The following is a 22,290-nucleotide window of genomic DNA, read 5'->3' on the forward strand; positions in this document are numbered from 1 at the left end:
AAAAATGTCGGGAAATGAGCCTGAACCGGAAATCGGTGGATTCTTTCGTTCTAATTTGTTAGCAGTACGAAAGGCGATTCGCCAACAAGACTTTAAGAAGTTCGCCGCTCTCGAGTCGAATGTCGAGAGGGTGGCTTTCATTTTGAGGTACTCTGAGGCTTACCAGTTATCCCTGGAAGTGGAGAAATCTATGGTCAAGGATAGCAACAATGCTATCCGACTGAAAGACGCCGGGAACAAATTTTTTGGTCATGGCGAATTTGCGAAGGCTTTGGAAACATATTCGAATGCAGTCCTTCTAGCACCGTCAACAGGTAGACACGTATGGTGTTTGTTTTTTTATGTTTATTTAGTATATAATTATATCCACATAACTTAATATTTTTGGTCAATGTATGTTATTAACACACATAATATAACATTATATAATTGCAATAAAAAAATAATATTTCAAATTATCATATGCTTATCATTAAGCAGAGTATTATCATATGTCAAATAAATTACCGTTTCTCTATAATTTATTTTTCCGTAACTCATGCGAAAATCTCTGTCGCAATTTATCCCAGTATTATTTCATCATTCAATAATTATACTATTTGCAATTATTTTGATCGATTCTGAGAAATGTTCAAATGTTCAGAATTAAGCATTATTCTGGCGAATCGTTCGGCTACGTTGTATCATTTGGAGCGTCATGAACACGCGTTGAAGGATATCGAGGAGGCCTCGCGACTCGGTTATCCAAAAGATCTCCTCTATAAACTTGAGGAGCGACGGGCCAGATGTTTATTGGGCCTGAAGAGACACGATGAAGCGATCGAGGCGTTCAGGCGGGCTCTCCAGGCTTTGGATAATGCTAAGATACCCTTGGAAAAGAAGCAAAAATTCGAGGCGGACATCAGAGTGATGCTCGCGGTGATGGATAAGGGCAAACAGCTCAATCAGGCCGCCACAAAAAATTTTTCTCAGGTTCACGTGAAACAAAAATCTAATGCGCATTCAGAAGGGAATCATCATAGTAGATTTATTCCTGAGAAGAAGAGGAACCCTTTGTATCCCGCTTGCAGTAATGCAGTGAAAATCAAAGACGACGGGGGTGACATAGGTAGACACGCCGTGGCGACTAGAGAGATAGCACCCGGCGAGATCGTAATCATCGAACGACCGCATTGTGCTTTTCTATTGGCAGAGAACAGGTAGATCAAAAGGATCTCCCCGAATCCCCGAGTATCGATTATCTTTTTGAATATTCAATTGTCAAGTTTGCTCATTCATCGATACTTTACACTCTGATTGTGGTAATTTTGATTGAAATACAACTTAGAACTTGAACATAAAATAATTTTATCCTTTTTTATTTCACTTGCTATGCGCTTGCTTGCAGAATCGTTTCTTATTCCAAGTCTTCTTTTTCTCTATTCCAAGTCGCAATTAAAACATTTATTTTATATCACGATTAAGATGCGCGACATTCAATTTTCAAGGCTCACGCATTGCCATTTGTGCTTCGGGAGGATATTCGTACCAGCGGCTTGTCGCACTTGCACCTGCGTCGCATATTGCAGCCATCGTTGCAGAGATGCGGACGCCCAAGTGCACTCGCGAGAGTGCAAGTTGTTGCCGGCCTTGTGGCACTCAAAAGCTTCGGTAACGTGCTTCTTAGCTCTAAGGGCGATCACACAGATACCTTTCGAAGAAGCTATGAAACTGAACCAACGACTCAAGGATTCCGGCAGTGCGTCGCGAATCTCTGCGGAAAATCCATATCGCGGGGAAAACTACGCGACTTTTTATAATTTAGGTAACTAATAATAAAAGTATTAAAATGTAAAATGTCTGCTAAACTATTCTAACAATAAATAAGCAATAATAATAAAAATGAAAAAGATAAAATAACATTCTGAATTGCGTAAATTTATAATTAAAAAATAAACTTAACAAAAAACACATAATGAATTTTTATAATTTTAAACAAAATTATAAAAAGAATCCTGAAAATTTCTTTAAAGATAATTAACTTTCTCCTTTCTCAATTATCCACGTTCATAATTTTTCTTATAAAAATTGCTGATGTCTTTCTTTTATTATAACATTTTATATATTTTAACAGTTACTCACGAAGATAAAAGGTTGCCTGAGGATATTTTTCACAGAGCTTACATGGCAGCTTGGTTATTCAGATTGTTAAGAACCGGCGAGTATCTGCCGGAAAACGTGAAAACCGCTGACTCAGCAGACAGTAAATTATCGGAGGAGGAATTGTTTATCGCCGGACTATTATTACACAATTTGCAGCTATTACAATTCAACACGCACGAAGTAACAACGCAACGTATATTAGAATTCGTTCGATCGTACTTCATTATTGCTTAAAAAATTATTTTAATAATAAATAGATTTGACAGAATAGCTCGTCAATTTTCAAACAAAAAAATAAAATATTGTAAAATATTATTGTAAATTTGTATTTGATTATGTCATTTATCAATTGGCCACTTATTTTTTAATTAAGAGTGTACTCGCGGTTTTATAGGATTGAATATTAAATTATTATATTTATTCTTATTATTTGTTTCTTCAGATTTCAGAATTGGTAAGACCAAAAGGAGAGAAGACACTCGCTAAGGCTAAAAGTATGTTCATAGGCGGTGGTGTTTATCCCACAGTAGCGATGCTGAATCATTCATGCAATCCTGGAGTAGTGCGGTAAATAATAAATATTCTCTTCTTCATTGTTATTAAATTATGGAATGTGTTGATTTGTATTACAAATTTAAATCACCTAGATACTTTATTGGCACTACCATGGTCGTTCGTGCCATTCGCACCATTAGAGTGGGCGAAGAGATTTCTGAGAATTATGGTCCCATCTTCACAATTATGCTCGAAAATGAGCGAAAAAGAAAATTGAGGGTACAATATTGGTTTGATTGCAATTGTGAGGCGTGCTCCGGACATTGGCCACTTTTGGACGAATTGGATCCTACAGTACTTAGGTATTTAATTTATTACAGTACTTATTATTATCAAATTCCTCAGATATTGATATTACACTGAAATATATGTAATATTGTTCAGTTAACATATATCTTTTTATTTTTAAATATTAAATTGACATTATAAATATACAAATATTAGTTATACAAATATTGTTTTTCTCGAGTTTCAGTCATTTTTCATGTTACTATCTAAGAACGCCGATCATAACAAATTCAATACTATATTTAATTTATTTATTTGTTAATAGAAATTTATGATCGAGATCTTGATTTGTAGTAATTATTAAGGTCTTTGTTAGCAATGTCACGGCAATTTAAATTTAATATAAAAAACAAGAAACACGTAATGAAAATTATTGCAACTGTTACGTTAAAATAAAAATTATTTTTTAACAAAATTGCTCATGACATCGTAAACCAATATAGCTACGGTGAGGAAACCGAGCTTTAAATAAAAAAAAAAAAAAAAAACTTATATACCAAATAAATCAAATCACACCTTATAAAAAACAGACCATTAATTTTATCATCATATTGCTTTGTTTTTCCAGATTTAAATGTGAGACTGGATTATCCTGCGGCAACGTATTGCTAGTTAGAAGCGATACAAACGAATTTATGATCGGGTGCGCGAAGTGCGGAAAAAGTACGAATATTCTGAAAGGCTTGAAGACCCTACAGGATACAGATGCCATTTTTAAGGTTGCAGCGACGAATCTCGAGGAAGGCCGAAACGAGCAAGCATTGAAAGCATATCTGGAGATCTTAAAATTATTGGATGAGACTCTGGCATTACCTATCAGAGATTATCACATTTGCCAGCAGGGAGTCAGATTGTGTGCTCTTGCTTTAGGCAACATGGCTTATATCTAATTTCATGGTAGAACTTTGAAATATTGATATTACAAATTTTTTTTATAAACAAACACAAACCTTTTTTTCAGCCAAGTATAAAACTTGAAATTTTAACTTTGAAATATTGATATTACAAATTTTTTTATAAACAAACACAAACCTTTTTTTCAGTCAAGTATAAACTTTGAAATTTTAATTTTGAATCACGTAAATCTTTTTTTGAAGAATCAAAAAATTAATATCAACATATCAAAAACTAATATCAACGTAAATACTTTATAAATTAAACAAATTCTAAATTTATCTCATTATATAATAAAATGTTATATTATTATCATTATATATCGAAAATAAAATACGGTTTCTCTTTTGAAGTTATAAAAAAAAATAAAAAATTTGAAATAGTTCGTTTCTTTCTTAAAGCTTTAGCTTAGAATTATTATATAGATTTATAAGTTTTTTAGTAGAAAGAAGGGAAAAACTCCAATATAGATAAAGATACATGTTTAATATCCACAGGGTTCATTTGCTATTTATATATTATATCCTTTGTCGATGTGAAGGAAAATGACAGTTGCGCAATGTCGTGTGAGTAATGCACAAAAAAAAAACGAACTAATAAAAAATTTTATACATTCACATTATCATTCACAAGTTTATTTTGTTATGTCTTAAAGTTAAAGTACAAATATAAAATAATCAATATGTCCAAACAAAATTTTCGATTTTTATCTTTCTGACAAAATAGTTAATATTCTTGATAATAATCACAACTTAAAAAAAATAATAAGTGATTATTTTTTATCGCATTTATTTTAATAAATGATTCTGACGTCACATATTTGGATAATATATTTGGATTATTAATTAATATAATGCACACAACTTGATGATCGTGTTAGCTATACGTGCATCAGAATAAGTTATATTTGTGGAATAGATATACATATATGTTGAGAAACTTATTGACTAAATTCACAGTCATCCACAAAACCTGTCGAAACGTCTTTTATTTTGCTTTCTGTCGCATTTTTATCATGGTCGTTTATAACCTCAAACGATAGCACGATAGTATGTATGTATGTATGTATATATGTATGTATGAGTAGCAATCAATTTTTATTATGTACATACAAAATTGTTTCTCGCTTTATCTCTCTCATTTTTCTGTCTTCCGCTCGGCACATAAAGTCGGTCCGTTCTTTCTATCTACCTCTCTTTCTCTTGAACTTTTAGCATCTAACTGTAATTAGATAAAGAATACAAGGCTTAGACAAAAGAGCGTACTTATATTTTTCACTTTTTTTTTTGTTCTATCCCAAGAGAGGATGTCTATCCCCTTTGCGACGAATTTGATCAATGTAACGCGGAATTCCCATTCTGTACATAATTGTAGGGTTTTTTTTCTTTTTATTTATGCCAATTTTTACAAAAGTCATCATCCCCTCGAAGGCATGTAGTTTCTTTTTATTGTTGTTTTTTTTTCTTTTTTATATTGGTTTTCTCGTTTTCGTTTTCTTTTATTACCATTATTTTCATAATTAAGGAAAATTTTGCTTTTTCTTTTTAATTAGCAGGGTTAATATTAATACCGTCTATCACGGGAATCCGAACGTGAACGGCGATCTCGGCTGCGACTTCGTGACAAAGACCTCCTGCGAGGGCTGCGAGATCTCGACCTAAAAAATTAAAGGCCGTTTGACATCATTTTCATTTTTAGATAACAAAGGAGATTATTAGAACGCCTTTCTCCGCTCCGCCGCGAACTTTGCAAATATTCATCATAATTGCCGCAAATAAATAATACATTACTATATTTTTTAAATATTATTTTAAAATATCGATATTATTTGTCATAAAGTATCAATTAGAGATATTTATTCGTAAAAAATATTACGATAAACGAACTTTTAAATTGTAATTAATTGCTAAAGTATTAATCATATTAATTTAGCTATTATTTTTGAATAATTTATTAATCGCAATTCAAATTATTATTATCCTCTCTTAAGTCACTCATTATTTTTATTCTAAAATTAAGTTGCTAAAATAATTTGCTAATTTATTACCTATACTTGGTGTATCTAAGTAAATTATTTCGCAATGATAATATATTGTTTATTAAAAAACGGAGCATTTAGAATTCATAAAATTATAACATTAAATTCGAGATGGAGTGGAGTGAAGCGGCATAGAACACAGATACGAAAAATTATCGCAAGGCAACTGTAAGAGAATTAGGATTATCTAATTCCTATTTTACCTAGAGGGAAATATATCAAAACTATAGTTAGACACGATTAATAATGAATTAATATAAAATGACGTCTCACCAATCGAATGCGAAACCAATCAAAGAAAGTAGAGGATTAACTTTAGTAGTGAAATCATTAGATCTTTTATCAGTAAATGTTACATTTCGACATATATACCGATTTTATTTATGTGTATCGGCCGGGAATTTTTTGATTCTTAAGAATTTTATTAAAAACATCTCATTTATTTAATCAATTTTTTCAAGATTCATTACTCTTCAATAAAATGTATTAACTTTTTACCGAATCAAATAGAATTCCTGGTCGAGACAATTACAAAATAAAAAGTAATAAAAACAAGAAAAGAATATAAACAAAAATAGAAAAAGATAGAGATAAAAAATCTTTGAAAATCGGTGAAATACCAGATAACTGTGAACATGTAGTGGTGGTTGGTGGTGGTAGTTGGTTGGTGGGTGGTGGTGGGATGGTGTGTAGTAGGTGGTGATCATTTCGCTTTTTTTGCGTTCGCTCGAGGAGTCGAAGGTCGAGAAGATCTCTCGGCGGCAACTCTCGCGCGTTCAGTTGTTGTTGCGGCTAACACACGTCCCTAAGTGATGGTCGACGAGTAGTGGCAGTAGCAGTAGTGGTAGAAGTAGCAGTAGCGGTAATACTAGTAGTGGCAGTGGCAGAATAGAAACGTCGGTCTCGAAACGACGAATAGTCGGGAAGACAGTCGATCGTAGTCGAATGGAGAGACGCGCCGGTGGACAGAATTACTGTACAGACGGTTTAATTCTTTTTTTTTTGTTTGCATCGCGATTTTAGTTCGTTGACGAACTGGTGATGGCGGCGGTGGCCGGTTGTGGGTGACATTTTTTCTCACGGTGGCGAATTTTGTTTTTGGCGATTGATTCGATGTGTCCCCCGAGCTAAAGCTGAGATGAAGAGTCGAAGAAAGTGGATCACAACAACACTTGGTGATCGGTCGATTGGTGGTAGTGGTGGTGGTGGTTGGTGGAAGAGTAGTAGTAGTAATAATAGTAGTGGTGATCAAAGGGGAGAATTCCGCAACGGAGCGGCAAACGGATTTTTTTGTGACGGTTCAAGACGATATTTTGCGGTGCAACGACGGCGAACTCGAAGGGGGGGGCAGCAACGAAAAAAAGCAATTTTTGGTATTTTTTTTCTTTTTTTCCGAAGGTAGCAGTCTCGGGCACTGGCGGTACTCCGGCAGCGGTGACGGCGCACGAAAACTGTTGTTTTTGGTTGTTGCGCCGTTGTGTGCTGTGTGCGCGTCGCACCACAACGCACAACATCGACGAACGACGTGACGTGACGTGACGTGACGTGACAGACGTACGGACGGCTTCCTATATATTCGGTGACTTGGTGGTGACTGATGGTGACTTGGTTGGTTGGGAAGTTAGTGGGCAGGCAGGCATATTTTTTTTTGTTCAGTTTTGTTCAATTGACGATTGCGAGATTGGCGATTCGCTTTTTTTGCGTACGCATACGCTTTTTCACGGTGGCTGTAGAAGTAGTAGCAGTAGTAGTAGTAGAAGTAGTAGTAGTGGCGGGGAGACGAGCAGAGCTAGGAGCTGACGCTGGTAGAATCTGCAAACGTCAGTTTTAGCAATATAATCATCAACGTTATCATACTCCTGGCCACTATATCGCGGATCTCATAATGTTTCAATTTCTTTTCTCTTTCTTTAATCATTTCGGAGAGGAAAAAAAGATTCTACGAATCGAAGAAATAGCACACGCGCTCGCTTCTCGCCGTTTTTCACCGATCGAGTTTTGCGTTCTCGTTTATCCTAGACTGCCCACTCGAGAAGATACGAGAGAGAGAGAAAAAAAAAAGAAAAAAGTAGGGAGGACCTCTGTGCTCCGTGCTGATCGATTCAAATATCTATACATGTAATGGACGTATAAATCTCACTAACGTATATACATCACGTTCTCATCGCGATGCATCAAGCATCATATGTGTTATGTCAACTTTCTCAAAATAAATCGATAAATTTTTGTAAGGCCTAATGACTGATCGCTTTTATACGTTTGAATTACATTTGTGTATTTTATCCACGATGCATGTGCAATGAGAAAATGATGAAAAGCAGTGTTCAATATCTTCGACATCATATAATTGAGATATTTAAGATATCTCAATATAATATAATATTTAAGATATTTACCGTTCAACAAAAGAATAAAATTTCTATATTACCTTTTTTTCTATATTAAAAAGTCTAATTATCTTTATATTAACAAATGTTGAGAATTACAAAATTTAATTTTTAATTTAAAATGTGTGTTTCTTCAACAATTAAAACAATATATTTAAAGAAATTAAAATTGCTGCCATTATTAGCATTAGCCATTGTAGAAATAAATTTTAACTATTTCGTTTTATTATTGAAAGTGCAAATATTCAATCATATAAGATTATATATTTTAATTTATTTTCTCTGCCTATTTTAGACATCGAGCAGATCCTCCATTCTCTGAAGTTAGAAAAATTAAAATCCATAACGATACAATAACGATAATTCATATGGAATTTCAAAATACAAACTTGTATCCGAAGTTGTACCCGCTGTACTCGTTAACGCGCGCATTGACAGCATCACGCCGTTTCTAAAATTCATCCTGTTTAATGCATTATTTGTAATCCCTCCTCATCTTCATTCATCATCGCACAGTTCATACAGTCCTGTTCTCCCACTTTTTTAACTTGATCGCCGATCAAACATTATTTTATTTTTTACCGCTGCTCGAGTACCCACGATTTGTCAAAATCGATTACTTTTTAAGTTATCTTTTAGCTTTTCAAATACGAGTCTCGACCGCTTAAGGAGAATGGTAACGAAACAAGTAGTGAAATCGATTTCTATATAAAAACTTTGTGAAATTAGATATAAATTTTTATGTGCCAATCTCATTAGTTCTGTCATCATTCTCCTTTCTTAAATGTTTCTAGTAAATAATAGTGATTACTACTTCGTGATATATAAATAATACATGCAGTATGTATACTATACGAATACAAGCAATTAGTGTATACCTACTGATTGCTATTTCGTCTCGTCAGGACCGTAGATTCTGAAAACTTTTGCAAAGCGAGATACAAAAAAAAAACAGTCGAGGTTATAAGGAAGAGAAGGAATTAATTACCTGGAGTAATGATTAATCGATGATCTTCGTGGACTTCTCGACCAGGATCTACAAAGGATTAAGAAGAACTAATGTATGTCTGCCAAATGTTTTGCTGGTGATTGCCTCGCGAGATTTTCATTTTTCTTAGCATCTGAAAATTGCGTCCGACAGCAAGATGGAACAGAGAAAAAGAAGCGAGACGGATTTATCTGTAAAAGGAAGGCGAGGAGCTAAGAGGAGCAGGAAAGTCTTACCTCGGGTAACGACCCAGGGATTTCCTATGGGGACTGCGCGATCTGGACCTACAAATTTGTTAAAAAAAAAAAGATATATCGTACATAAATCCGATTGTTTGCTAAAGCGTACGAACAAGAGCATTACAATCGGAAAAAGAATGAAAAAAAAAAGAGAAAGATATGAACGATAAATAATACCCAAGACATTTGAGTGCTATGATAAGTAGACTATAAGGAATCTTCAAAAAATAAATTCTAAGAGTACATACTCCACGTAGATATATACTTCAAATATGACTCCATGTTGAAGAAGTTAATAATGAAATAAATTAATAAACTATGTTTATTTTCCTTTTTGCTATTCTGTAAGACATAAGTAATGGCACTATAAAAGGTACATTAGGTTAAGTTACTATACTTTATAGTACTTTACAGCTAGGTATCGGCTACATTATTTTATATTTAAAATCACATTACAAAAAAAGATAAGAAAAAAATATAAATAATTTCAAGAAGCTACAAATATGTAAAATGATAATAGTATCAATACTAGTATTATTTAAATTTTGCAATTTGCAAAAGAAAATCATAAAAATTTTATTTTCGTATTTGAGAAATCTGTTTAGCTGATTTTAGATATAGAAATGACCACAAATATATAAATTAAGAGTTTTTTTTTCTTTAATTTAAATATATTATGTTTTTATTAGTAAATAAAGCTTAATAAAAGACAATCTTTGCTTTCCGAGAAAAAGATATCTTTTTAAGAATTATATAATTATCGGCGATTTTCCTCTACATATAAGAAAAAAATTACGGGAAATAATTCTTTTATCACTATTACGATGAGATTAAAGTTTAAAGAAATTTAATCTATTTAACTATTTATTAAACTAATAAATTAATGAAGTAACTAAAAGTAAAAAATCAATACATTATTATATATAATATAAAAATTTTTCTTTTTTATTTATTTCAAGATATAATCCTTGATGTAATGTTTAATATTTTGCAACTTATATCTTGTTTTATTAAGTAATTTAATTAATAATTAAAAATAATAATGTTCCTAACATATTTAATCGATTCTTAAAATTATTAAAAAATTAGAAATTATTCCTCATAGTCTTCCGTTTTTAGTATATCGGAACTAATATGTTATGATCCAATATTTTCCTGTCCGCATAAGCATGCAGTATGGATTTAGCCGTGCTCTGGCTAATCCTCGAAATTAACATTTCACCATATTCATGCACTTAATATCTATGTAGCAGTAATCTTTATGAAAAATATTGTGCGACCCAACCTAAATTTAAATAATTGGTGATCTTAAACTACTCACGATCATAGACGAAGAGGAGGAGGATTAGCCAGACAATACGACAGTGAAGAAAAAGAAAGAAAAAACAAAATATATATATAAAATATTATGTATATAAGTACACATACACATACATACATACACACATGTAAATTAAATGCATATATGTATGTATGTATGTATGTATGTATGTATGTATGTATGTATGTATGTATGTATGTATGTATGTATGTATGTATATCATTATTCCTACATAGAAATATATACGAGAAAATATTGAGTCTCGCGATGATGTGCACGAAAAAGTATTCATTGAGGGGGGTAAAAAAGACTCATGTATTACTCGTTTCGCTGAGAAGAGCGCACTCTTGCTTAGAACGTAAAAGAGAGGTTCTTCTGCATGAATACCTACGTTGGCGAGGAGCGCTTAGCCATGTCGCAGCTCTAACGCTTGTTTTCGCTGTAAAGTTCGCGATTATTACGAAATATCGCGAAGTCCCTTACCTGGAATATCGAGGACCAGGCCTACGACCGCCACCTCCACGACGACTTCTCCCAGAGGACATCTCTACTCTCACTCTAGTACCGCAACATCGTCTGAAAGATAAAGAATGACATTTAAGGCTCGGTTCTCTCGCAGCGTGACATGTGTGATGTCAGAAGTGAGAAATGACATAAAAAGTTTCTTGCGTCGTATAGCTTTATCTTTTCCTTTAAAAACATGATATTTTCGTATTCTTAAAACTTGTAAAAAATATCAGAAAATAAGACATTTGTCCAATAAATCACGTAAAAGTGTAAAATAATTCTTGAAATAATAGTCACTGCTCAGCTATCAGAAACAACTAGGGGAGCTTTCCAGTAAGAAGACACAGATAGACACTGTCACACAATTAAACACAATGTCTGGGTGCTTGAATGGAATGTCTTAGTTCTAGATATAGTCATCAATTGACGCTAGCTGAAATTTGTTGAAGGTTTTGATTGCTTCATTCTCGAGCTTTAAAATATTTGCAGTGTCACAAAAATAATCTTTTCTTCTTAATCCAGTTAGCCTATTTTGTAATTTTTAAGAATAATTCGGTGTCATTATATTGTTGTTGCGCAGATTTTTTATCATATAAAATATCTACGCAACAATAGTATAACGACATCGAATTATCGTTTAGAGAATAGGTCTACAGAATCTTAAATATCGGCCTTAAACAAACCTTAAATAAATGATTAATTTCAAAATAGAAAAAGACAATTCTTTTTCACTATTTAGTGTTACGAACATAAAAGTTTAAAAATTGTCAGCCATGATGCAGAACATAATCCGATTCTGCATCATAGCTGTGTCGAAATGTGTTGTGTTGTGTCATAACAGGAAAGCACGTATAGCGACACTGTGTTATACTGTGTCAACTGTGTCGCTTGCTAAAAAGCTCCCTAGATCTAGTGATCTGGTAATTTCTGATAGCTAAGCAGTGTACCATTATTTCAAGATTTATTTTACACTTCTATGTGATTTATTGGACAGATATCTTATTTTCTGGTATTTTTCACAAGTCATAATTCAATATGGCTGCAGAGAGACAAACGAACCTTAATAGTTTTATCTCTGAGATTATAATTCATAATTTTGTCATATTAAATTACTTTTCTCTTTCTTTGAAAAAACAAAAGTCAAAAGAGCATACTAATTTTGGAAATAGAGATAAGTAAATGATAATTAGAGTTTTTTAATGATTGTATAATTTAATTTTTTCTATTAGAGCGAGCGTGGCATAACGGACAGCGCATAGATCTAATTTTAGAGATCCTGGGTTCGAATCCCAATAGGATCAAATATCTTCATATGTCCATGTCTCTTTTTGACGGTCTGGCAAACTACAAGAGTATTTCTTGCTTAGAGAATCTTCTCAAAAATTTGCCGTTCGGAATCGGCGTTAAAAAGTAGGTCCCATATGCCTGTACATCACCTACATGCGCCACAGGCATATGAGAGTGAGGTAGAACAGATCCTAAAAGCCTATATAAAAGTAGAAGTTTTTCCAATTATTTATAATTTTGTTTATAAGTTTTAATAACGAATTAATGAATTCATAACAATAATATTAATAACTAAAATTTTAAATAAAGTTCAATTTTTTAAAACATTGTTAACAACAAACAAGTTAAAAAAGCTTATAACTTCTTCCCTTAAAAAAATTACAATTATAACAAATTCATGAGAACTAAAATCTACATAGGATTGTTTTTCTCTAAAAAGCCAAAGCTCAATTGTAGCAATAAAGAAGACTAATATAAAGATTATCAAGTTCGAAACTTACGTTCCGTCCAATCCTCTCACTGCATCTTCTGCATCTCGCGGATCTTCAAATTCCACAAATGCAAAGCCAGGTGGATTTCTAGCCACCCATACATTTCTCAATGGACCATATTTACTAAATGCGCTTTCAATCTCATGTTTGCTAGCGCTACTTCCCAGGTTGCCCACGTAAACCTTGCAAGATAGATCCCATTCACGATAGCGCGACATTTCTGAGTCTACAAATAAGTATATTATAAATTACAAAATTTAAGATTAAGACACAATGAGAAACTAAATATAAAAAATTAGAAATAAAAAATTAATCTTGTTTATATATATATATTAATATATATTAATTAATATATTAATAACATATATTAATTTTTTAGAAATAAATTAATATATATTATATATCTTAATATTCCCTGATTAAAACAATCAAAATATACTTCATATGTCCAAATTTAATTCTTTCCTCCTAAATCTCTATATTTGATTTCATATTCCTTATTCTTTTTATTGCATTTAAGCTCTAAAAATATCTTTTTCTGTTTGACGTTCATTTTCAGCTTATTTTTTAACAGATCACATCATCACAGTTGACATAAATGGAGGAAATCTTAGGAACAGGAATAAAAGTTGGAAATAAAAATTAAACGTAATGCACAATAAACACAAATAACTATATTCTTATATCATAAGAATAATATATTTAAGCTAAGGAATCCTATGCAATGGAGGAAATATTAGGAAGGAATATTAGGAATAAATATTAAATTTTAGAAATAAAAATTTAGAATAAAAATTAAACGTAATGCACAATGAATACAAGTAAATATAAGATCTGACTATATTTTATACTTATCCATATTATTGGTATCCATATCCATATCCATATCCATTTTGTGCGTTACGTTTGATCTTTATTCCGAATTTTTATTTCCAATTTTTCCTGTTCCTACATTGTGCGCAGAACCTAATTCGACTCCATTATCGATCCTAATATCTATTCATTGACACATTCATTAATAATTATAACTAAGATGATTCAGCAGCGATAGTCAAAGTGATAATCTATATTGCTCTATGCATGCTACATAAATATTCGTAATTAGCAAGCGACAGAAAAATCCTGAAAAAAAAAAATAAAAATAACAAAAAAAAAATAAAAAATAAAACAAAAATAAAAAAAAGAAATGAAGGTGCCACCCATAACTCCGAATCATTTCCGAGATCGCGGATCGTGGACTCTTCGCTACTTATTCCTCTCTACTGTCTTCCGCTATTGAACAATCCATAACAAAACCTCGTAATATAAAGTAAAGCGCAAAGCTTCTCCAGAAAAAAGATCATTTTCCTCTTCGCCTCTTCGCAAGGCTTTCCCGCCATTTTGGTTCGATCATAGTAATACCGTGTCGCCGCTGCTGAATGTTTACGAATCTTTTACGTATTCGCGGGTCTATCAGTCCCAACGAATGGACAAACATGAATTCATGTTCAGATTACAAAGAAGATAAATTAAATCTGATTCTTACCTATCAGGAAAATATGTTGAAAAAGCGCGAACTTATGAGGGACGCCCGCCAGGTCACACTACGAAACACGTAGAAACGTCGAAATGGCGTCGCAGCTTTATCCACATACCTAAGCTGCCCTCTGTGATTCCTGACTAACCCGATTTTGTAATTTCCGCTATTTTGGTACTCTAAAGTCAAATATGCAATTAACGTCGATAGTATTTTTAAATAAATGATCAAATCTGGATAAGATTAAGTGTTATCTTAATTGACTAATATCAGATTTTAATATCTATTGTAGCAAAATTTTATGTTTTTTTTCTTTTTATGTTTTCAAAAGAGTTTTGAGATTATATGCCGGAAATGGATTGTAGCGTTACAATTCACAAGTAAAGAGCATGCATATTTTGCCTAGCCATTGAAATGGGTTCAGCTTTTCAGAAGTACATATTTGCGAACATTGAAATGAATTCTCTTCAGTCCATTTTAATTTATTTTCGTTTACTGGGACACAACGTTTGTATAAATAATATAATTTACTATTATTACAGAATGACCAAATCGCTTGACCAGAAAAAGAGTACAGAAAAGATGAATCGAATAGGGGAAAGTAATCGGGAAGGACTTGAAGATCAAAATTTTATACGTTTTTTTTATTTATATGCGGATAATCTTGCAAAGCTAAAATATTTATTTTTATGCTAAGACATTTGATGAAATATAAAATAAAGTTACATTTATATATTTAATGTAATTAATTTTGTAATAACCCTTTAACGTACAACATACATGGAGCAAGTTAAATTACATTAATCAGAAAAACAGTATAAAGAATACATTTTCATGGAAAAAATAGAAAAAGATTAAAATCTGTCAGAAAAGAACATCTTTTCTGATTTCAAAAGAATATGTCCGGTCATGTTAATTATGTGTATTACATATGTACATTATAAATTTTCAGGAATAGATTTTAGAAAAGTTTTTTTGTAGATTTAATATTATTATTATCGAAATCAATCAAATATCGCGATTTAAGGCACACATTTTAAATATATATTAATATCTTTAACTAAATATATAAAAAAAATATATTTTTTAATAATAATCATACAATCAATGTTCTCATCAATTTTATATTTTAATACTATATATTTATTACAAATTTTAGAAAAAATACTTTCTAACTTTTGCGGAATCTTAACAAATAAACACGGAAAGTTCTTAATAAGTGAAATTGAGGAGGATTTAAAGATAAATCTAAATGCTATATTAGATTATAATAAATATCAAAATATGATTATTAAAACAATATTCTAAATTTTTTTGCGAATTAGATATTATTTTAAATTAATTTTTTGACACATTATAATTTAAAATACACATTTAAAATACTCTATACAATAATTGATTATATAAAAGTTCTTTGTAAGTTAAGAATGTCTTATGATTAATGGACCAATCTTTTGTAATCTATCTTTTCTAATTGCACTAAAGGTCGTAGTTGTTCTGCGAATATTCTCATGTCCTCTGCTATAGCATCCTGTCCACTAGGGGCTAATACACTGAGTTCCACCAAATAACTCTGCGAAATCATTTCAGGCACGCCCTCTGGCACTTTACCTTGATTCACCTTGAAAATCTTCGATACAGTAATTTTCATCCGGCCTTTGCGAAACATATAGCCGCGAGTGACATACTCAAAATCTAATTTGCAACCTAACTCGGTGAGAAACTCTACTACAGTGCTACTGGTAGCAACATCGATGCTGCTGCGAACAATTGTAGGTCGAGATTTATCACCCAGCTCAGGCTGGCCAATATATCGCAGTTGCCATGGCATATCTGCATAAGCAGGATCCAGGGTACGCCGTACTCGTAGTAACAGCGGTTGTTCCTGTGGAGAGCCTCTAAAAAAATTAAAAAAAAAAATTTTATAATTTAAAGCATACATCGATGTTAATTTGTTAATTCAAAAATTTTCATAAAATTTCTATTAGAAGTCTTAAACATTCAAACAAATAAATATTTTAGGATATTCATTAGATATTATCAGGATCAGGTTTGATTATTAGGATATTCTACTAGTAATATCCAAAAAATATCATATAAGTGAACATTAAACATTCTTAATATATTTGATGTATCTCTTACAATTCTTTGTGCTATAGATATTAGAAAATTTCTCAATATATATTTATCAAACTTTGGAAATTAAATTTATAAAGACATCTATTGAAACAGATTCGAAATAGAAAAAATGACAGTACCTGCGGATACTAAAACACATTTCATGATCATAGAATCCTTCTGGTCCATGGTCTACATTGTCGCACAAACCACGAAGCCTATGTAGTAATACTTCTACAGAACTATCTAATACAGATCCCTGTAGCAAGTATTCCTGATTGGGGATAATATTAGACTTGAGCGCAGCACTCAAGCTATCCATTGCAGTACTGATCGGGGCAGTCATGTTTTTTATGGTAATTTCAATGAGAAACAAGACTCAAAGCTGTTTATAAGAAAATAAAATATTCTTATTAAGTGATAGTTAATAATAATTATTATTATTATATAAACAAAATGTATAATATAATGTACATATAATGTACATACATTCTTTTTTTTTATTTCGAACCTCCTTTTAAATTATTTAGATAAGTCAAAATATTGTGCCTTAGTTGGGCCAAAAATCTCACACACAAATAAAGTTATAATGAAAAATACTAATTTTATACGAGACAGTAGTGATAACATTTAATATCTCATATAATTGTATACAACTCTTTTTAATATATTTTACACATACCTTATATTATTATTTACGTACAATACAAATTAAATAGTTGCGTAGTCTTTTCTTTTAAGGAACGAGAAAGTTTTCCAACAATTCACTATTCTAACCTCTAAGAGATAAACTTTTCAGAAATAAAGTTGGTCTTTAGCCATCGAGTGAGTGGGACGTCTTTTGTCCTCACATGAATTTTTGTGTTGCGTCATGCAATTTGTTAAGGATAAAGAGAAAGCTAAACGTGGATAAAGAGAAAGTTGAACTAGAATATCACAGAATACAGAGAAACTTATAAAGGATTTAGATAAACCTGTGTTATATAACCCTAGGGTTGAAGACACATAGTCGGAATTAATCCGACATCCTCCAACCGGAGGAAAAGAGAAAAAAAAAAAAAAACTTTTCAGATTTATGAATTTATAAATATTTCAATTGACATAACACCATGCTTTTTAATAAATTTAACGATTACATGAAGGTTTGAAAAGAAAAATGTCTGTCTCAGCGAAGCGAGATTATTGTTAAAGTTGACGACTATTTAGGTTAGGAAATTGTAATGTCAGCTCGCACCGTGATAGAAAAGTCCGCAAAATTTGAAATAAGTTATATGGAACACATATGTTATATAAAATACACATTTTTAATACTGGCAGTATGTTGAAATATAAGCTGCAATTGTATATTTCGAATTCCACGTAAAGTACAACAAAAAAAAAATTATGCGAAAAAATTATGCGAAGGTGTATAATTAAGTATAAACATATTTTTGATTAATTAAATTGTAGATGCAATACAGATATACATCAGAATGCAATTTTATCGGAAAATGGACGTAATTATATAGTACCAAATTAACAAATGAATGTACTAGCGATGGTATACAAAAAGTTTAACAATACCATGAAAAGGGCTGGGATGGCTTTGTCAATAATTTTCAATAATAACACATTCTAAATTTTGTTCTATTTTAATATATTTTTCGTAAGATTTTAAATTACATATTTACGTATCTATAATATTCTTAAAGTAAATTTATTCTGATAATTCGCATATTCCTTTTTATGCCAATTATAGAAAGAAAGACTTTAATATATACAAATTAACAAATTTGCAGTCTTTGATAATAGCAATATTTTTACCAATTGCACAATATATTGTAGGAACTTAAAAAGTTCCAAATATAAATGTAATAAAAATATACATCTCGCTTACATGCCTTTCAATAAATTTAATTCGCAGAATTTGTTATTGGCACGATTCGAGTCTTCGTTAAAAGAAAGATATGACTGTAAACTAATTAAATAATTTGTAAGAATTGACCAATTTTTTCAGAAGTAGAAATCTATTACTATTATTATGTATTGTAGAAGCAAGAGTTTTTCTTTCTTCACAAAACTATTTCGGCAGATTTGTCAGCATCTAATAATGACAATTATTGACGCATTCGTCACTAATGAAATTCTTGAATTTCAGATTATATACTCGGTACATTTCGCTATGAAATATCACCTAGGGACACATGCTCTATAGTCATATATTATAATAAAGTGTTATCGCACATCGAGCGATACTGAACTCATGGAAAATTCGACAGTCTCTTGCATTTCATAAATTCCTCGTTCTTTCTAGCTGCACTTTCTACTTGTTTACAATTTCAATTTGTTTGCGATTTTATTCTTCCGCATAATTTTTGTTGCTAGGCAATCGCTTCGCTTTAAATGTTAAAAGTATGTAGAGAAAGCGTGGCTAAAAAGAGCGAATTGGTTAATCATCGCATCATTTCATTATTCCTATGGATTGCCTATCACTTTGAAAATTTATTCCTAGCTAGGACAAGCGCTGTTGATGCGCTCATAGAAGAGTAGGTATGGACTGGCAAGCAGCACTTGCGTCAGTGATACGCTCTCAACAATGACATCGGACGTATACAGCCATTGATCTGCTTTATTTCCGCGTCTGAAGCAAACAAAATGGCCGGAATCGACTGGCCCGCGATGCTCAATTACCGCGCACAATCGGTAATTATGTTTACCCTGTATTGCCATAAAATTTAGAAATTGTGCGTCACCCTGTAAATAAAGATTTTCAATGTAATTATTCGATTAGTTCTATATAATTGATCATAAATTTATTTGTATTTATTTGTATTTAGGAATGTAAATTATTTCCATGAACTTTTTTATTTACAAGAAATTTTTACTTTAAATTTTTTAAGTTTTATAAGTCACCTGCGCGCTTCTCTTTTTCGTTTCCGTGTAAGTATAAGGATCTAGCACCAGAAATTCAGGAAACGTGATTTGATCGTCCCTTTTAATTAATATGCCCGAAGAGCTCCATGTGGTTCTTGGGATATGCAAACATAAACACTTAGGCAGTTTGCCGAGAGTGAGAGTTTTGATGGCGGTACAACGCGACGAGCATCCATCACATTGCACGTCACGCACGATTTCACTGTCCACAAAATGCGATAGCAGTAACTCCAAAGTATGATATTGTGTAAATGGCGAAGTGAGCGGTGGTAATGGTAACGACAAGGTTTCAAGCTTATCATAACGCACTGAGGACTATAAAAAAAAGAAAAGAATTAGAAGCTTGCATTATTAAGATTAAAATTTAAAATTATCATTCACTATCAGAAACATTAAGTACTTTGATAGGAAGCAAAAAAAGAATAGTACCTAATGATAAACGTTTGATTTAAAAGAGATTTGTAAATGTTTGAATTGAGATAATATCTGAAGAAAATAATGCACAAAAGAAGATAAAAATTAGTAACGAAAAATTTGCTTTTCTTCGCGACAATACCTTCCAGAAACAATCACTGCATTGAATTTGGCTAGTGATCAAGCCTAAGAATGGATGAGTCTCCACTGAGACTGAGGGAATGTTGGTAAATGGCATAGTGCACAAAGATTTCCACGATCTGAAGAGATTTTTACAGTCGCCATTGCTTTGAATGCTTTGCAACAATAGTTCTGATGATCTAGCGAGGATCATACCGGGCTTGCATGAACTCGGAGACATACTGGATATGGACGAAGTCGAGGTCATCATCTGATTGTTGCAATTCTTGTCAAAACCTTTTGGGTTATCGGAATTGTTCTTTACTGATGCAATGTCATTGCAGGAGGCGCTTCTGAGATTTAGACTATCACCCATTCCTCTCATATCTGATTCAATAATTGGACTTGGTGGCAGCGCATCGGACAAACAACCTTTCTGAAATAGCAAATAAATTTTTCTATAAATATTTTTGAAGACAAAAAATATTTATTTCTTGTTTTTACAAGGTTTTATTAAGATTATCTATTCTACGTAGTATCAAAATATTATATACTCTATTCACAGGTTGCATTTCAACTTCTAATGCACTAAGAACCACATGGAATAACTCATGAGCATCTTGATGACCGGGACCAAAATTCCACAATGAGCCAATGGAGGAGATGATTTCAACAGGCGTCACATTGCCGTATAAATCATCCGCGAAACCATTGATTTCTGTCAGACATAGATTAAAATGTAAAAAAGATACAAAAGCTCAATAGAGAATACAGAAATAAAACAGAAAATAAATTAAAAATGTATGATATAAAAATATTATTAGATTAAAGTTTTTGATTATATAATAAAAAGAAAATAGTAAAAGACTAAAGAAACTTAACTTGAATTAATTTTATGTATAATGTTCAAGGACTGAATTCTATAACTTTCAATTCAAAAGTGTTAAAATGTTAAGAGAGAATAACAACAGATTAAAACCATACTTTTGAGAACAGTAAATAGTGTGTCGGCAAAATTTCTATCTTTCTTCTCCTGTTGTCTTTGAAGCCAGAAAACAAATGTAGGGCAAGCAGCTAGGGCTTGCAAAAGAGAATTTAGGAAACATGTATATCCCAAATTGTTGATCCCAATAACTTGACCTGTGAAGGAAGGTAATAAAATAAAATCTGGTTTTATTAGAATCAAGCATTTACAATTTATAATTAAAACTCAGTATATAACTAATAGAAAGATTAGATAATCAAGTAAATAAAACTAAAAAGGACAACAGTCTTATATTTTAGATAAAATAATTAAATAAGCATAACCTACAAAGGAATTACATAAATAATCCTTGTTGATAATTCATTGCTATCTTCATTTTCAATAATTCCTGATAGTTTCATTGTAAAAATAAAAAAGTAAAATTGATAGAAAAATATTATTAATATCCATTAACATCTATTAATTTTAATTTTTGTTTAATTTATTCTATCTTTTTCTAATTCTCATTTATTTCTATCAATTAACTTTAATCTCAAGATTGATTTAACTTACTTTTTATTTTTTTAGTTTTATGAATTAAAAAAAGATAAATGTAGATTGAACAAACGTTAATCTACATTGATAGAAATTAGAAAAAAAAGATTAAAAATAAGTTAAAACCGATGTTAAAGTCAATCTGCATTGGTAGAAATGAACATGAGAGATCTCATTTGAAAACGTAACTCGGATTCACCTTTTTTCCGTGGCTTGGGCGAAGGGCCCCATAGGACAAAGACACCGACAGCGATGGCGAAACCCACGCCGGCGAACATCGCGATTTTCTCTACATCCATCGCGTATCGAAATTGAGACAGCGGCTCCCTGAATCCCTCAACCTATGTTCTGGCTAATCCAGTTCGCTTTCGACCATCGCTCGGACATATTTCCACGACAATGAAGCTCCAAAAACGCGTTGACATGACATTCACGTGGCCGAAACCGAAGTACCGTCGAGGACACCGTCGTTCCCGTACGAATTGCGAAGTGTTCGAGTATGGCGAGTTCGGTTCGGCGCAATTTGCAGGTTATGGTCGATAGATACGACAAT

General features: G+C 31.9%; 4 protein-coding genes across 10 annotated transcripts; 1 reads left to right on the forward strand and 3 right to left on the reverse strand.

Annotated features, from left to right (window-relative positions):
• Positions 1-4,850, forward strand: LOC105433409 (protein-lysine N-methyltransferase SMYD4). Its single transcript, XM_011648720.3, has 7 exons — positions 1-314; positions 644-1,199; positions 1,488-1,804; positions 2,114-2,322; positions 2,585-2,709; positions 2,790-2,999; positions 3,554-4,850. Exons 1-7 carry the CDS (start codon positions 5-7, stop codon positions 3,873-3,875), a joined length of 2,049 nt encoding a protein of 682 aa, XP_011647022.2. The 5' UTR covers positions 1-4; the 3' UTR covers positions 3,876-4,850.
• LOC105433410 (RNA-binding protein 1) lies at positions 4,499-13,355 on the reverse strand. Of its 5 annotated transcripts, XM_089083431.1 has the most exons (6): positions 13,147-13,355; positions 11,336-11,428; positions 9,529-9,576; positions 9,293-9,340; positions 5,450-5,536; positions 4,499-5,100 (listed from the first exon to the last, which is right to left on the reverse strand). In XM_089083431.1, exons 1-6 carry the CDS (start codon positions 13,353-13,355, stop codon positions 5,097-5,099), a joined length of 489 nt encoding a protein of 162 aa, XP_088939557.1. In that variant the 3' UTR covers positions 4,499-5,096. The 5 variants fall into 5 exon arrangements, with proteins under 5 accessions (XP_088939557.1, XP_088939559.1, XP_011647025.3 ...); XM_089083433.1 differs by lacking the exon at positions 9,529-9,576; XM_011648723.3 differs by lacking the exons at positions 4,499-5,100; positions 5,450-5,536 and adding an exon at positions 6,904-7,729.
• A 2,408-nt stretch (positions 13,356-15,763) lies between these two features.
• MED18 (mediator complex subunit 18) lies at positions 15,764-18,009 on the reverse strand. 2 transcript variants are annotated; one of them, XM_089083430.1, is made up of 4 exons: positions 17,908-18,009; positions 17,454-17,670; positions 16,912-17,156; positions 15,764-16,551 (listed from the first exon to the last, which is right to left on the reverse strand). In XM_089083430.1, the coding sequence occupies exons 3-4, from the start codon at positions 17,115-17,117 to the stop codon at positions 16,092-16,094; spliced, it is 666 nt and encodes a 221-aa protein (XP_088939556.1). In that variant the 5' UTR covers positions 17,118-17,156; positions 17,454-17,670; positions 17,908-18,009; the 3' UTR covers positions 15,764-16,091. The 2 variants fall into 2 exon arrangements, with proteins under 2 accessions (XP_088939556.1, XP_088939555.1); XM_089083429.1 differs by having other exon boundaries at positions 17,746-17,962.
• Positions 18,010-18,390: 381 nt separating this feature from the next.
• Positions 18,391-22,071, reverse strand: Usp30 (ubiquitin specific protease 30). 2 transcript variants are annotated; one of them, XM_089083424.1, is made up of 6 exons: positions 21,937-22,071; positions 21,203-21,358; positions 20,782-20,936; positions 20,241-20,654; positions 19,664-19,999; positions 18,391-19,504 (listed from the first exon to the last, which is right to left on the reverse strand). In XM_089083424.1, the coding sequence occupies exons 1-6, from the start codon at positions 22,034-22,036 to the stop codon at positions 19,259-19,261; spliced, it is 1,407 nt and encodes a 468-aa protein (XP_088939550.1). In that variant the 5' UTR covers positions 22,037-22,071; the 3' UTR covers positions 18,391-19,258. The 2 variants fall into 2 exon arrangements, with proteins under 2 accessions (XP_088939550.1, XP_011647027.1); XM_011648725.3 differs by having other exon boundaries at positions 20,773-20,936.
• Positions 22,072-22,290: the final 219 nt, after the last annotated feature.

Source organism: Pogonomyrmex barbatus, unplaced genomic scaffold (genome assembly GCF_055798465.1).
Source record: "Pogonomyrmex barbatus isolate J1 unplaced genomic scaffold, ASM5579846v1 scaffold7, whole genome shotgun sequence".
Classification (NCBI taxonomy): domain Eukaryota; kingdom Metazoa; phylum Arthropoda; class Insecta; order Hymenoptera; family Formicidae; genus Pogonomyrmex; species Pogonomyrmex barbatus.